The 17,520-nt window shown below is 47.0% G+C and overlaps 1 protein-coding gene across 1 annotated transcript in view; it reads left to right on the top strand.

The window, feature by feature from the left end:
• LOC138662566 (ficolin-1-B-like) overlaps window positions 1–1,222 on the top strand; it is a 59,197-nt gene extending 57,975 nt beyond the window's left edge. Inside the window, exon 9 of the mRNA XM_069748356.1 lies at window positions 504–1,222. Within this exon, the coding sequence (XP_069604457.1) occupies window positions 504–748 (245 nt within the window). The 3' untranslated portion in view covers window positions 749–1,222. The remainder of the gene's footprint in view (window positions 1–503) is intronic.
• Window positions 1,223–17,520: the final 16,298 nt, after the last annotated feature.

Genomic DNA, 17,520 nt, shown 5'->3' on the forward strand with positions numbered 1-17,520 from the left:
TAGCAATACATGGGTTAATATTATTCAATTGAGAGCCCCTGGAACTTTCCTGCTTTGATGGTCTCAGCTGTTCAGTGCCTGTCACTCCCCTCTACTATGTACACGCGCCTCCAGCAATCAGGGATTGACAGTGTTAGTTTAATACTGCCTGGTTCAGGTGCTGGAGATTTTGGTTGTTTGAACAGGCATTTGGAGTGTTGTTCAAAAAAACTGTTCCTCGGTGATTTGTCTGTGTGCATATCCTCATCCTCTGCTATTTGGTTTTTCCTTCCTTTACTTTCCGGTGTTCCACTCTGTTGTTTGTGAGTGCATGTTTGTATGATTGGTATTTTCATTTATCCCTGTATGTTCACTTACTAACCTTGAATACCAGTAGTTAGAAAATGGCCATTACTGTGGATGGAAAGTCACATTTGTACCATGTGCCAATGGCAACATTTTCCTTAAAGACTTGATCTAGATTCACAATTATTCATGATGCCGGTGTTGACCTTTTTTTCCAGGTAATGGTATGGATGTTCACGCCGATATGCCATTTTCCACCAAGGATAAGGATTCGTCAGCAAGTAACTGCGCTTCCTTATACAAAGGAGGCTGGTGGTACGGAAACTGCCACCACTCAAACCTGAATGGTCCCTATCAGGGAGGGCAGCACGACTCTTATGCTGATGGCATAAACTGGGCCTACGGGAAGGGCTATCACTACTCATATAGGTTCTCAGAGATGAAGATCCGACCTGTCCAGTAACGTCACCAATGTACGGTGGAACCAAGACCAGACAAGAAAACTGCAGGATCTGTGCAGAAGTATAAGTAAAAATATACAGTATCTCCTTATCAGGGAAGCAATAATGGAATCCGGTTTTAGGATGTGGACTACTGTGCCCAACATCTACCGATTATTCGGGAGCACGACCAGTGTTACAACAGCTAACCCAGTATCTGCGCCCTCTGAGTACCCCCTTAAATAAATAATGCCCCCAGAGTGTCCTCCTAGAAAATACTAATGCCCTGATGTATGAGTGACTTATCTTCTCTCAGGACCTTATCTGCCACAACGATCGAGCAGTAGGCTAATTGCATTTGCTAAGGCTGAACACAAGATGGCGATAGATGCCCTGTACCCGTAAAGGCGGCTTTTTTTCACTTCTGCTCCTCTGTAGGTTTCATCTGTGACTTTATTAACTGCATTGACAAATAAAGGTTTGAAAACCAAAACCCATTCTGACTACTGTCTTGTCAGTCCCCCATGCTTTACACTGCTGTGCTGAGATTGTTTGTTGACTATATGCACAGTGACAAGCTCACAAGGAAATCAGTACATGGAAGGCTGATTTCTGGCTCAATATTTAAAATCACTGATCGTTTCATTGAGGAAAAGCTGCGGATTTGCATTACAACAGGGTGAAATCTGCAGAGTATCAGTCCTGTGTGGACATTCCTCAACGGCCGTTGTTTTTACAAAATAAACTTACATTTGGTGATTTTCATCTCACGCTGCAAATGATTGTTCTCTGAATGAATGTGGACACAAAATTTGTGGTGCCATCATAGTGCGCTCCCCAAGCAACTAAACTCTATGGCTAAACTCATGTCTACTGACCAAGCAGCATCCTGCAGCACTAGAGTCCAGAAAACATAACAGCGATTGCTCATGCTTAGCCTATACTTCATTAAAGGGGTTGTCCAGGACTTTAACATTAATGGCCTATCCTTAGGATAGATCATTAAAGGGGTTGTCAGGTCTAAAATGAAAAGTCTGCAGTCACTGTGTTCGACTGCAGATTTTTAAATCCCCCCAGTGCGCACACTGTGCGCTGCGAGGATTTGCAGGTTTCTGAGCCGGGAATAGAGGTGATATATGCAATATGTATGCTCCCGGGCAGTTCCTTTCTAGTGGTCGTGACCTTGCTCACATACATCGTCGCCATTGCCAGCTCAAAAATCGGTGAATCCTCGCAGCGCGCGTTGGTAGGATTCAAAAGTCTACAGTCACACTGTCACTGGGGTACTGTTGAAGGAAGAGAGACCCGAGTCTCCGACCTTACTATGCTCCCATTAAACCCTGATCTGTTCCCTCCCGCACCCCATGAGGCATGAGACAGAAATGTAATGTAAACAAGATACAAAGATAAAAAAGGGATAACAGAAAACTTCTATAGGTACCTTCACATTAAGCGACGCTGCAGCGATACCGACAACGATCCGGATCGCTGCAGCGTCGCTGTTTGGTCACTGGAGAGCTGTCACACAGACCGCTCTCCAGCGACCAAGGATGTCGGTAACCAGGGTAAACATCGGGTAACTAAACGCAGGGCCGCGCTTAGTAACCCGATGTTTACCCTGGTTACCATCCTAAAAGTAAAAAAAAACAAACAGTACATACTTACCTACAGCCGTCTGTCCTCCAGCGCTGTGCTCTGCACTCCTCCTGTACTGTCTGTGTGAGCACAGCGGCCGGAAAGCAGAGCGGTGACGTCACCGCTCTGCTTTCCGGCTGACCGACGCTCACAGCCAGTACAGGAGGAGAGCAGAGCACAGCGCTGGAGGACAGACGGCTGTAGGTAAGTATGTAGTGTTTGTTTTTTTTTACTTTTAGGATGGTAACCAGGGTAAACATCGGGTTACTAAGCGTGGCCCTGCGCTTAGTTACCCGATGTTTACCCTGGTTACCAGTGAAGACATCGCTGGATCGGTGTCACACACGCCGATCCAGCGATGTCAGCAGGAGTCCAGCGACGAAATAAAGTTCTGGACTTTCCTCAGCGACCGACGATCTCCCAGCAGGGGCCTGATCGTTGGTCGCTGTCACACATAACGATTTCATTAACGATATCGTTGCTACGTCACAAAAAGCAACGATATCGTTAACAATATGGCGATCTAATAACCATGTATAAGTATATAAGGGGACAATACAAATATCTCGCTGAGGATCTGTTTATACCAAGGAATGTGACGGGCACAAGGGGGCATTCTTTGCGTCTGGAGGAGAGAAGGTTTTTCCACCAACACAGAAGAGGATTCTTTACTGTTAGGGCAGTGAGAATCTGGAATTGCTTGCCTGAGGAGGTGGTGATGGCGAACTCAGTCGAGGGGTTCAAGAGAGGCCTGGATGTCTTCCTGGAGCAGAACAATATTGTATCATACAATTATTAGGTTCTGTAGAAGGACGTAGATCTGGGTATTTATTATGATGGAATATAGGCTGAACTGGATGGACAAATGTCTTTTTTCGGCCTTACTAACTATGTTACTATGTTACTATGTTACTATGTTATGTGTGAAGGTACCTTATCATACAAAAGCACTAACAAACAATAGGGGGGAGGATAGGGACAGGGAAGAATACACTAAATGGGAACAGGGAAAAGAAGATAAACACACACAGACTACAGCAAACCACAGAACACTACTACAACAACTCCACTCCAACCACAGGAAGACAAATATTTCACCAGCAGGGACAAAAAGGTCTGGACAGTATTTATAGTAAGAAGCATCTGAAATGGAGCTGCATGTTTCTGACCAGCATAGAAAGGGTTGTTAACCTCTTCAGCACCAGAGAAAACTAAATCTATTTAATATGGGACACAAACCACACAATCTCTAAAGAAGACCTGCGATTCATTACCTGATGTAACCATCTAACTCCAGGTCTTCCAGGGGGACGTGACATGCTTGTGATACACAGAGCGACTGCAGACAAACCCTTTAATGTCATGGGGGTGCTGCGACACTCAACCCCCCCTCCCCCCTCCCCGTGCAGATCAGCTTTTCCAGGTGTCGATGTGAGGAGGTGGTTGAGCTGTCGTGCCTCCCCTTCCCCTGATGACATCAATGGGTTGATATACTGTAGATTTGTCACAATATACCTTATGTATGCTAATATCCTATGAGATGTTTTATCCCCATGGCCGTGGTTTGTGCCAGGTGCCTGTAGGGCTAACTGCAAGGCCGGGCCATAGAGGGGAGGTGAATTTCTTTTGGGGATCTCTTGGTAGTTAAGAAATATAGGGAGAGAGTTGAAGAGAGGATGTGAGGAAGTGAAAGTGAAAGGACAGGTGGAGCAGAGGTGTATGATATTGGGCACAGGATGAAGATGGAATAGTTACAGAGATGGAACGGCATCTGTCACAACTCTGTTGTCAGGTGTCCTGGGACGAGGGGCTCCTTCCCTGCCCCTACAGCTAAGGGCGCCCTATCTTGCCCTGTTCCCCAGATTACTTCTGATGGTGAAGACACTGGGGTCACGTACCTTGTCTTAGCTCATGAATCCGTCCTCAGCCTGTACCCTTCCCCCACCTTGGGAAGAGGGGAGTAGTAGTGTACCTTAATGCATCAACCAGACCAACAAGGTAATACGAACATGGGTAACAAAAAATACCATACAAATATACTCACACAAACAACAAAGGGGAACATCGGGGAGTGGAGGATGGGGTAGGAGAAGAAAAGGAATTATCACACACTCAAAACCAAGCAACAGTCACAGATAAATCCACCAAACGCCTTCTCCAATAATAACCACCAACAACCTTCAGCCATGCAGCATAAGCTATCTCTGACAATGAGTGCTAGCCAGGGCTCAGATTATATATGAGATGGCTAACATTGAGCAGCTGAGAGCCTTAATACAGGAAATATTTCAGGAGCTCTCAACAGAACAGATTTACTCCTGCACTGCTAAAAGAAACTTGCACCGTTTAATATGAAGGTGAAGTGCTTCTAACCAGTGCAGGAGTAAGAGAAATCAGACGCTAGTGGTCTTCTGGCTCCTCTCTGTTGCGGTAAACCCGTGACATCATCACAGGCAAGTGGAGACTCCTTGTAAGAAAAGGCTTACAAGTCCAGAAATCGTGCTGGCCAGCAGAAAGGAGACCTTAAAATAAAGGGTAACACCCCGCTTTGGGCACTGACATTAGGAACATCTACTCTACGAGTGGTCCATGGGTCTAGACTAAGCAAGAAAGCGGGATATGAGAGCCATAGCGACACACCGGGACCTGTGTGACTATTCTCTGGAAGATGCAGGCATTCCAGCTGTTCGGTTACATCGGCAGCGGCTGGAATTGCTCAGCTGCGGAGCTGTAGAGCACAGCTCCATCGACTGTATAGTGGCCACGGTCGGGTACTGCACCTCCACCCCTATTCAAATCAATAAGGGGTGTAAGTGGAGTGGTTATTATTCCATTGATGGAGGCCAAGCACTCTATGCAGGACTGGGATCCAAAGCCAGATTTTTGGCATCTCAGCGATCAGCAAGATATTTCCTATTCTATACATAATGCATACTGGTAAATATTTTTTGGGGGTGTAATAAATCGTTAATGGCAAAACGTCTTAAAGAACTGGAGAACTATAACATTGCAGATATTTCAGGACCCTGGAGAGAGTCTCACTGTCATTGCTCCTGCAACAGGAGAAGAATGCTAGGAAGTTTTTTGACACGATTTTCAAGGCCCCCTATACACATTACGCTACAGTCACCCTGACACTTTTTTGGTAGATGATGTTGGAGTAGAGTTGGTTCCAGACTAATTTTATCCGCTGATTCGTTGTACTTAATGGAGATACCGGTAAGCGGCTGGAAGACAAGTAACACTCAAACCTTTACTTTAGGTCCGTGACTCACTTTTATCCATTCTGATCATGGTCCCCTTAGCTTTGGGAAAGGGAACAGGGTTTAAAGTTAAAATCCACCTTTTATCTGTCACATCCTCCTGGGAGATCTGGGGTTAGAAGATCACTATGTATTGTGAATCCACAGACCTTCCATTTAGCCTGTGAGTTTGTGTCCCATATGAAATGGATTTGGCTTCCTTTAGTACTGAAAAGGTTATTGACCTTTTCTATGCTGGTCAGAAACTTGCAGCTCAATTTCAGCTGCTTCTGATCTGGTCATTACCTCTCCCAATAAAATTTGGCCAGACCTTCTCTGCCTTGCAAGTGAAAGCTTTGCTTCCTAGCTCCTTGGAGATGTTGTTGCAAATGGAGATTATTGCGTGCTGTTTTGGAGTGTATGCTTTCCACATTGTCCTATTCACATTTGGCTAGTACATTGCTTTCCTTCCCTATATATACTGTATATATATATATATATATATATTTATGTTTGTTGCTTTCTGTTATTCCTGTTTTGTCTTTGTGTCTTTTTCACCTTATATTTCTGTCCCATGCCTTCTGGGGTGGGAGAGGGGACAGACCAGGGTTTAACAGAAGCATTGTAAAGTTAGAGACTTAAGCCTCTCTACCTTCAAAAGTTCCCCCGAGACAGGAATAGTTAGGATCCCAGTTCTAGGAACAGTTTGACGCCCCCATTCCTTACCGAAGACCATCATAGCGTGACATTATCGTCATGTCATTTTTACATCTAAAATTCTTTGCTGATCATTAATTAGCTTTTATAGGTTTATTGGGGTCGCAGCTCCATTTGTCTTATGCAGAGTTCCAAATACTCTTCATGGACAAATGTATGGCATTGCATGTAGTCACCACTAGAGGGAGCTTACTGCATGCTGACTTTAATTGAGTTCAATCTAAAACTGTATGCAGTTAGCGCCCTCCAGTGTTGGCTACAGGTAGCTACATGTTATAATTCCAAGAGTTTTTTTTTTTTTTACTTAAATACAGTTAAATGGGGATAGAATTTTTTGAAAATGTTGCACCATCCTATAGCCTCTGTATTGCACTGTCTATTGACTACTGGGTGAACAACACATTTAAATATGTAGTTTTGGGAACTTGATATCAGAAAAATAGAGGTCAGACCATGAAAAAGATGATTAGACTATCTCTGTATTGCTCTGACCACAACTGACATCAAGTCTGAACAATGTTTTACCCAAACTTCCACCCTATCAAGCTCTACATAAGAGATCCGCCGCCTGTCCTATATGCTGGGTTTTGTAGGTTGCAGGTTTCCGCTTTGCTAAGATTCAATCATGGTTGTCTTTGGAGGGTTTCATTTGGTCTAATGCAAAACTTTGTGAATTTTCCTTATTTTGCATTTTTATTGCTATCATTACATGTACATGGCCTGTCCCTATACGCTTTACCTAAAGAACATCCCTGCAGCGTGCTGATCGGAGTGAACACTGAGGGCTTTAGGGTATTGCTGAACACATTTACGCACCATAATATCATACTCTTCCTCCAGAGATAAGACAAATGCCGTTTCTGGATCACAAGTACAAACCTGCCTGCAGAATATTTCTTATTTCTGGCTGTCCTGAAGTTATTCCCGGAATGTGAAGAAAAACTCAAGAATGCCCTAAGGAAACTTCAGAGAGCCTGGAAAGCTGTTCCTTCATATGGGAACACCTATGGCTCTGTTCACATCATCTCAATGACCCCCGATTGACATACAGGCAGGTAAAAGGTCCCAATGTATACCTCGTCAGAAGCCTGCCACACATCCTGCTGCATGGGCATATAGCTACAGGGTCCTATTGTCCAATGTAACCGCATACTATTGTAAGAAATAACAATACCCTATGGAGTCTAAAGCCCCCCGTATACTTTAGATAGCTGCAGGGCGAACGATGCTTTGGATGCCAGCTATCTCTCCCAACCCATCACTGTGCCGAGTGCTCATGTGTTCTCTAAGAGAAAGCCGCTGCCAAACTCCTCTGTCAGTGGCTTATACTAAAGGTACTAAAGGATCGACTGTGCAAAATCAGACATTCCGGTTTCTTATCTCCCTGACATCATCTTTTGGAGAGAGTCGGGAGAACCCACATTACATTAGACTGTCTGCCAAGCTTGGGCTTGTCTGGCCTTAGTCTAATGTGCATGGAGGCCTAAAAAGACCCTTTCCATTGGGTTAGTGGAGCACTATAGAGAAGCTCAGCGTGTTCATCAGGAGATTTTTCCCGACCAAGCGGGGGTAATTGACATGATGTGAAGGGATAAGGCATCATAGCTTTAGGATGGTCCATTACTAAGACGCTGGTGAGAAAAGTTCTACGTCACACAGTATGTGAAACTGTAAAGACAAATAGGACTTCATGTCCCCATTCAGGACTAGCAGGTAGGAAGAATAATTGGCGATCATAAGGTCCAGAATAAGGCAGCCCAACTTCATACTATGTGTGGGGGGCACTATGGGGCTTAGTCGTGTTGTCTGGCAGTGGTGGGGTCCTAAGTCCATATCTGACCACTGTGTCTCCTCTATGTTCTCCGGTTTCCTCCCCCACACCAAAAGACGATCTGATAGGGAATCTAATTGTAAGCCCCGATGGGGACAGAGATAATAGTGTCATGAAAGTGCTGTACAATATAAGCAAAGCATAACGAGGGGGCACAATACTGTGTGTGGGGGCATCATACTGTATCGGGGCCCTGAAAGGGGAATTGTACTGTGCAGGAACCCTAGGGGGCTTCACTAGGGGCACTATTTATGCAGGGGTGCACAAGATCTAAAATTAATGCTACCTGGAAAAACCTTTGTATATTATGGATTCTTTACACATACAGTAAAACTTCTGACTTGTGTAAAGTTGTATAACACGACGGCCACACATTACTGCTCCACCTGTGTGTTTCCAGATGAAGCAGAGCCAACTATTTTCCTAACTGCTTAATTCTACTGACATCTGCTGACTAGTAAGAAAACAGCCAGCAACCAACCTCTCTGTGTGACATAGCCTATAGGGAATGGGCGATTCTGATCCTCTAAAAATAGAACAGATATAACACACGGATCTGTTAAAGGGAACCTGTCACCCCCAAAATCGAAGGTGAGCTAAGCCCACCGGCATCATTCTGTAATGCTGTAGATAAGCCCCCGATGTATCCTGAAAGATGAGAAAAAGAGGTTAGATTATACTCACCTGGGCAGGCCGGTCCGATCTGATGGGCGTCGCGGTCCGGGTCCGGGGCCTCCCATCTTCATAGGATGACGTCCTCTTCTTGTCTTCACACTGCGGCTCCAGCACAGGCGTACTTTACCTGGCCTGTTGAGGGCAGAGCAAAGTACTGCAGTCCGCAGGTGCCGGGAAAGGTCAGAGAGGCCCAGCACCTGCGCACTGCAGTACTTTGCTCTGCCCTCAACAGGGCAGACAAAGTGCGCCTGCGCCGGAGCCGCAACGTCAAGACAAGAAGAGGACGTCATCCTATGAAGATAGGAGGCCCCGGACCGGGACGCCCATTGGACCGGACCGCAGCAGGACTGCCCCTGGGTGAGTATAATATAACCTCTTTTTCTCATCTTTCAGGATACATCGGGGGCTTATCTACAGCATTCCAGAATGCTGTAGATAAGCCCCAGATGCCGTGATGCTGGTGGGCTTAGCTCATCTTCGATTTTGGGGGTGACAGGTTCCCTTTAAACATCCAACCATTAAAGAGTAACTAAATGTTGACCATGAATCGCCTGTAGATTGGTGCAAGGTCTGGGCCCTTAAACCACCACCGATCACTCAATAGACCCCCAGATCAGTGCCACAGCTCCGGACAGTAGCTGGGCAGACAGCAGCGCGGCAGGTAGGAGCTCGGCAGACAGGAGCTCTGCAGACAGGAGCGCGGCAAACAGGAGCTGGGCTGACAGGAGCTGGGCAGACAGGAGCACGGCAGACAGGAGCTGGGCTGACAGGAGCTGGGCAGACAGGAGCGCGGCAGACAGGACCTGGACAGACAGGAGCGCGGGAGACAGGAACTGGGCAGACAGGAGCTGGGCAGACGGGAGCGCGGCAGACAGGAGCGCGGCAGACAGGAGCTGGGCAGACAGGAGTGCGGCAGAGAGTAGCGCGGCAGACAGGAGCTGGGCAGACAGGAGCGTGGCAGAGAGTAGCGCGGCAGTCAGGAGCTGGGAAGACAGGAGCGCGACAGGAGCTGGGCAGACAGGAGCGCGACAGACAGGAGCTGGGAAGACAGGAGCGCGGCAGACAGGAGCTGGGCAGACAGGAGCTGGGCAGTCAGGAGCTGGGCAGACAGGAGCGCAGCAGAGAGTAGCGCAGCAGACAGGAGCTGGGCAGACAGGAGCGCGACAGACAAGAGCTGGGAAGACAGGATCGCGGCAGACAGGAGCTGGGCAGACAGGAGCATGGCAGACAGGAGCACGGCAGACAGGAGCTGGGCAGACAGGAGCGCGGTAGACAGGAACTGGGCAGACAGGAGCATGGCAGACAGGAGCTGGGCAGACAGGAGATGGGCAGACAGGAGAGCGGCAGACAGGAGCACGATAGACAGGAGCGCAGCAGACAGGAGCTGGGCAGAAAGGAGCATGGCAGACAGGAGCTGGGCAGACAGGAGCACGGCAGACAGGAGCGCGACAGACAGGAGCTGGGCAGACAGGAGCGCGCCAGCCAGGAATGTGGCAGACAGGAGCTGGGCAGACAGGAGCGAGGCAGACAGGAGCGCGGCAGACAGGAGCGCGGCAGACAGGAGCTCAGAGCAGGGATCAAATACAAAGCATAGGCTAAAGAACACCGACCCTGTCTAATAAACTGCACACTACTCAGTGGTGGTCTATTTAGCAATCGGTGGCGGTCTCAGGATCCCACCAATCTCGCAAAGATAATGTGTGCAAACTGTAAAGCGCTGCGGAATATGTTAGCGCTATATAAAAATAAAGATTATTATTATTATAAACACAAAAAAAGAGAAGCTGTAATTTGAGTAAAATGTATTAACCAGCGTGGACCAGTAAAGTAACCACCATATTGTATGTTTAATTTTGGGAACAATTGCTTGAAACCAACTGAATAAGGACTTTACTCAGACTGACTGTAATCACTTTAACTGAGCGCAGAGCACAATATACGGACTGGTCGCAGGTCTCCTGACCCAAACATGAGCGCCCCCTAGGGGCTGTAAAGGAGACCTGCGGCCAGTCTATAAGTGGACGGTGAATGTTGGACGTGTTAAGCCAGCCTTGCTATGAGAGTGATAGGTCAAAGGGCGAGCCCTGACCTCAAGTGTAGCTGCTATCCGTATTTAGGTCTCATTTTCATCCATTTTTAATTCATGCGGCCGTTTCTGCCATCAATGTAGCATCTGTACTCCTCATATAAAAAAAAAATATATATATTTTTTTTTTTGCGCTCCTTCCATTCTCCACGCACCAAAACAACCCCAAATGGATGACGCCTATATGGCAGCCATCTGCTTTTTTTTTGTGGACCCATTGATTTGATCCAACACATGAATGTGATCTAGGACTGGATGTCAGGAGCCATAGATTCTATCCTCTGCAATCACTAAATGGTGCCACCTAAAACACATTGTGGGACCACCCTAATGCAGCCACTTGATGACAGCTGTATTATGGCTTCTACACCTTGATCCCAGCAGTTTAATGTGAGCCGGTCTCACATCACCATAGTGTTCGGATCCCCCAGATTAAGGGGCATTCAGGTCTAGAGGCCGTAATGCAGATGTTATACTGAGGCCATATTATGGTGGTCTCAGGGGGGCCTTAATTGTCATTCCGAGTCAGTGGGAGGGCCGTACGGAGGACTAGTGCTATAGTAAATGTCTGCGTTTTTGCCCCTGAGGGTGCGCAAGGAAGCAGACGCCCCGTCTTGTTGCAAGTCCTTGGCTGCAGAACGCTCGGTCTGCCCGGGCTTGTCGTTCATCAAGTCAATCGGTATGAATGACAGCCAGCTTCATGCCGCTCCACACTACTCCACATATCATCCTGCTGCAGTACAGGCAGGTGCTGACCTCATCGCCCAGGTGCGCTGTGTTTTCCCTGCGGGATTCATAGTCAGCAGGCGTCACCCAGACGCAGACTTCCCAAAAGAAAAAAAAGTAAGACTACGAGGCCAAAAAAAGTCATAGAGTTCAATTACCCTCAATAATTAACTTACCGATTGCCAATTTCTGGAATTAAGGCTGAGTTCACATGGACGTATATCATGGTCCGTTTATGGACCACAATGCACGGACTGACATCGGGTCTCCTGATCCAAACTATAGCCTTGCCTCAGTCCGGGCATAGTCAGTGAAATAATCCCGTGTGAACCCAGAAAGAAAAAACATGGCTGCTTTCATTAAAAAAAAAAAAAACAGCGCCCCACCACACCTGTTCAGCCCATTGAAGTAAATGTGCCTGGGCTGCAATATCTCACACAACCTGTGGTCAGGGGTGGCGCTGTTGTGTTTTTTTTAAGACGCAGCCATGATTTTTTATACTTGGACAACCCCTCTAAGAGACTTTTACAGGTAAATAGTATTTCTGTTTTCACAAACTCGTGTCCAGGACTAGTACACAATGGAGATCTGTAAAGAAGACGCAACGGGTTACATACATAAAACTGTCTAAAAAGATGAACTGTCTTTGTTGCCCAATCACAATTTTTCTTTTAGACAGTTTCATACTTGTGCTCCAATATCTTATTTCTTAAGAAATACATAAATGCTTATACCCCCTCCTTGAGGAAGAAGTGCAGGAGGCATGCCATCAATACTCTGCAGCGCCCCAGGGTTCTGGTCGTTGCAGTAGTGTCATTCTTCCACCAGGGGGAGTGATATTACGTCTGAAGGCAATAAAGGAAATTTCCTTGCCAGGTATCACAAACCACACACCACACTTCACATTCCAGTCCACCAGGGGGAGCTTTGCTCCTATCTATTAGGGCAGTGATTTTCAACCTTTTTTGAGCACACTTTTTATACTTAAAAAATCCCGGGGCACACCACCAACCAAAATGGCACAAAATGACACTAAAACAGTACATATTATACATATAGTTAATAACTAGCTGAAGAGCCCGGCGTTGCCTGGGCATAGCAAATATCTGTGGTTAGTTATAGCACGTCACTTCTCTTATTTTCCCATCACATCTCTCATTTTCTCCCTCACACCTCTCATTTTCTCCCTCACTCCTCTCATTCCCCCCTAACACTTGTCATTTCGACCTCACATCTGTCATTTTCCGATCACTACACGATTTTCCCTCACTCCTCTCATTTTGCACTCACACCTTTTCATTTTCACCTCACACCTCTCATTTTCACCTCCGTATATACATGTTTGTCATCTCCCTTATATATAGTATACACCTGTATGTCATCTCCTGTATATAGTATATACCAGTATGTCATCTCCCCTGTATATAGTATATACCTGCTGTGTGTCATCTCCCCTGTATATAGTATATACCTGTGTGTCATCTCCCCTGTATATAGTATATACCTGTATGTCATCTCCTCCTATATATAGTATATACCTGTATGTCATCTCCTCCTATATATAGTATATACCTGTATGTCATCTCCTCCTACATATAGTATATACCTGTATGTCATCTCCTCCTGTATATAGTATATATCTGTGTGTCATCTCCTCCTGTATATAGTATATACCTGTATGTCGTCTTCTATATATAGCATATACCTGTATGTCATCTCCTCCTGTATATAGTATATACCTGTAGGTAATCTGCTCCTGTATATAGTATATACCTGTGTGTCATCTCCTCCTGTATTTAGTATATACCTGTATGTCATCTCCTCCTGTATATAGTATGTACCTGTATGTCATCACCTCCTCTATATAGTATATACCTGTGTGTTATCTCTCCTGTATATAGTATATATCTGTGTGTCATCTCCCCTGTATATAGTATATACCTGTGTGATCTCCTGTATTAGACCTCGTTAACACGTTATTTGCTCAGTATTTTTACCTCAGTATTTGTAAAATAAATTGGCAGCCTGATAAATGCCCAGCCAACAGGAAGCCCTCCCCCTGGCAGTATATATTAGCTCACACATACACATAATAGACAGGTCATGTGACTGACAGCTGCTGTATTTCCTATATGGTACATTTGTTGCTCTTGTAGTTTGTCTGCTTATTAATCAGATTTTTATTTTTGAAGGCTAATACCAGACTTGTGTGTGTTTTAGGGTGAGTTTCGTTTGTCAAGTTGTGTGTGTTGAGTTGTGTGTGGCGACATGCATGTAGCGACTTTTGTGAGATGAGTTTTGTGTGGCAACATGCGTGTAGCAACTTTTTGTGTGTCGAGTTGCATGTAACAGGTTAGTGTAGCAAGTTGTGTGCAGCAAGTTTTGCGCATGGCGAGTTTTGCGCGTGGTGAGTTTTATGTCTGGTGCCTTTTGAGTATGTGCAAGTTTTGTGTGAGGCAACTTTTGCATGTGTTGCAAATTTTGTGCATGTGGCAATTTTTCCGTGTGTGCAAGTTTTGAGTGTGGTGAGTTTTCCATGAGGTGAGTTTTGCACTTGCGGCGAGTTTTGCGTGAGCCTAGTTTTTGCATGTGGCGAGTTTTGCGCGTGGCGAGTTTTGAGCGGCGACTTTTGTGTTTCGATTTTTATGTGGCGAGGTTGGTGTATGTGTGGTGAAATGTGTGCTGAGGGTGGTATATGTGTTCAAGCACGTGGTAGTGTGTGGCGCATTTTGTGTGTGTGTTCATATCCCCATGTGTGGTGAGTATCTCATGTCGGGGCCCCACCTTAGCAACTGATCGGTATATACTCTTTTGCGCCATTGCTCTCATTCTTTAAGTCCCCCTTGTTCACATCTGGCAGCTGTCAATTTACCTCCAACACTTTTCCTTTCACTTTTCCCCATTATGTAGATAGGGGAAAAATAGTTTGGTGAATTGGAAAGCGCGGGGTTAAAATTTCACCTCACAACGTAGCCTATGACGCTCTCAGAGTCCAGACGTGTGACTGTGCAAAATTTTGTGGCTGTAGCTGCGACGCCTCCAACACTTTTCATTTCACTTTTTCCCCATTATGTAGATAGGGGCAAAATTGTTTGGTGAATTGGAACGCGCGGGGTTAAAATTTCGCCTCACAATATAGCCTATGACGCTCTCGGGGTCCAGACGTGTGACTGTGCAAAATTTTGTGGCTGTAGCTGCGACGGTGCAGATGCCAATCCCGGACATACACACACACATACATACATACATACACACACACACACACACACACACATTCAGCTTTATATAGTAGATATAGATTCTAAATGTATTTATACTCACTCAGTGTGAAACCTGGGCCTGTTTTTTGAATTTTTGAAAAATCTGCGGGTGAAAGGCACTGCGTTTTACCTGCGGATTTACCGCGGATTTCCAGTGTTTTTTGTGCAGATTTCACCTGCGGATTCCTATTGAGGAACAGGTGCAAAACGCTGCAGAATCCGCACAAAGAATTGACATGCTGCGGAAAATACAACGCAGCGTTTCTGCGCGGTATTTTCCACACCATGGGCACAGCGGATTTTGTTTTCCATAGGTTTACATGGTACTGTGAACCTGATGGAACACTGCTGCGAATCCGCAGCGGCCAATCCGCTGCGGATCCGCAGCCAAATCCGCACCGTGTGCACATAGACTAATTCTAAAGGTATGTGCACACGCTGCGGAAAATGCTGCGGATCCGCAGCAGTTTCCCATGAGTTTACAGTTCAATGTAAACCTATGGGAAACAAAAATCGCTGTACACATGCTGCAGAAAAACTGCACGGAAACGCAGCGGTTTACATTCCGCAGCATGTCACTTCTTTCTGCAGATTCCGCAGCGGTTTTACAACTGCTCCAATAGAAAATCGCAGTTGTAAAACTGCAGTGAAATTTGCAGAAAAACCGCGGTAAATCCGCCATAAATCCACAGCGGTTTAGCACTGCGGATTTATGAAATCCGCAGCGGAAAAATCCGCAGAGGACCAGAATACGTGTGCACATACCGAAACCCTAACCCTATTCTAACCTTAGTGGAAAAAGAAAAAAATTCTTTATTTTTTTTATTGTCCCTACCTATGGGGGTGACAAAGGGGAGGAGGGGGGGGGTCATTTACTATTTTTTTTTTATTTTGATCACTGTGATAGGTTATATCTCAGTGATCAAAATGCACTTTGGAACGAATCTGCCGGCCAGCAGATTCGGCGGGCGCACTGCGCATGCGCCCGCCATTTTGGAAGATGGCGGCGCCCAGGGAGAAGACGGACGGACCCCGGGAGGAACGGTAAGTATGATGGGGTGGGGGGGAGCACGGGGGTGGATTGGAGCGCGGGGGGGTGGATCGGAGCGCGGGGGGGTGGATCGGGCACGGGGGGGTGGATCGGAGCACGGGGGGTGGATCGGAGCACGGGGGGGTGGATCGGAGTGCAGGGGGGTTGGATCAGAGCACGGGGGGTGATTGGAGCACGGGGGGAGCGGACAAGAGCACGGGGGGAGCGGAGCACAGGACGGAGGGGAGCCGGAGCAGTGTACTGGACAGATCGGTGGCTTGGGGGGCGATCGGTGGGGTGGGGTGGGGGCACATTAGTGTTTCCAGCCATGGCCGATGATATTGCAGCATCGGCCATGGCTGGATTGTAATATTTCACCAGTTTTAATAGGTGAAATATTACAAATCGCTGATTGGCAGTTTCACTTTCAACAGCCAATCAGAGCGATCGTAGCCACGGGGCTGTACTACCACTCCCCCTGTCCCTGCAGATCAGGTGAAATGGGAGTTAACCCTTTCACCCGATCTGCAGGGACGCGATCTTTCCATGACGCCACATAGGCGTCATGGGTCGGATTGGCACCGATTTTCATGACGCCTACGTGGCGTCAAAGGTCGGGAAGGGGTTAATGAGCTGTTGCTGACTTAATGGATCACAGCATTATTGGCGGGCATTACCTTGGCGGCGGGCAAATGCGAGAGTCTCTACGCTCTCAGGATGACGCGCTGGCCTCGGTGACGTCATTAAGTCGCGCGAGCGTTCAAAGCTCGCGCATGTGTTATTCCGTGACTGCGCATCGCTGCGCATTGCCGGGGAACAAAACAAAGGGGGCACCATAGTTTGGGGAACGTTCCCCGCGGCACACCCGACCATGTGTCGCGGCACACTAGTGTGCCGAGGAACACTGGTTAAAAATCACTGTATTAGGGCACTCTTCACAATTAGGTAAAACTGGTGGTCTGGATAGGAAGTTAGGCAGAAGCTGATTGGGCTTCACCCAGGCACCACCTGTCAGGCAGACAGGGGAAAGGAGGAACATCTAAGAGCTGCAGACAGAGTGGTCCCTGACAGGGGAGGGATCCTGTCAGAGGCCTAGATAGAAGACCATGGAGCTGCCCCTGCCCAACGTGCGGCAGCATCCTAAGAAAGGACTCGAAGAGAATTGTGTTGTAGCGGGTGAGAAACGAAGTCATAGCACAGAAGAGGAAACCAGAAGGAGTTCTGCCCTGTAAAAGGCTGCCTCCTTTCTGAGGCGCAGAAGCCGGTAGCCAGAACACCGAGGGAGTAAGGATCTCTATGCTTTACTTCAGAGACTGGCAGGACAGTTGATTCCACATTGGCTGCCCGAACTTATACCCAGGAGGCACGGTGGCAACTTGTGGGGGCTGGGGCGTGATAGGGTCCCTGTAAAAAGCCTCAGGCCATCAGTCATACGGGTTTGTCATATCCTTACCATCATGGGAACAGACAGAAAGAGACTTAACATCTACAATAGTAGTGAGGACCTCACCGAGAAGCTCAGCAGGGAGGGACTACAACACTCAGGCGCTAGAGGAAGGCTACTGATTTCCACCTGGATAAGGGGACTCTGGA

Source organism: Ranitomeya imitator, chromosome 2, assembly GCF_032444005.1.
Source record: "Ranitomeya imitator isolate aRanImi1 chromosome 2, aRanImi1.pri, whole genome shotgun sequence".
Taxonomy (NCBI): domain Eukaryota; kingdom Metazoa; phylum Chordata; class Amphibia; order Anura; family Dendrobatidae; genus Ranitomeya; species Ranitomeya imitator.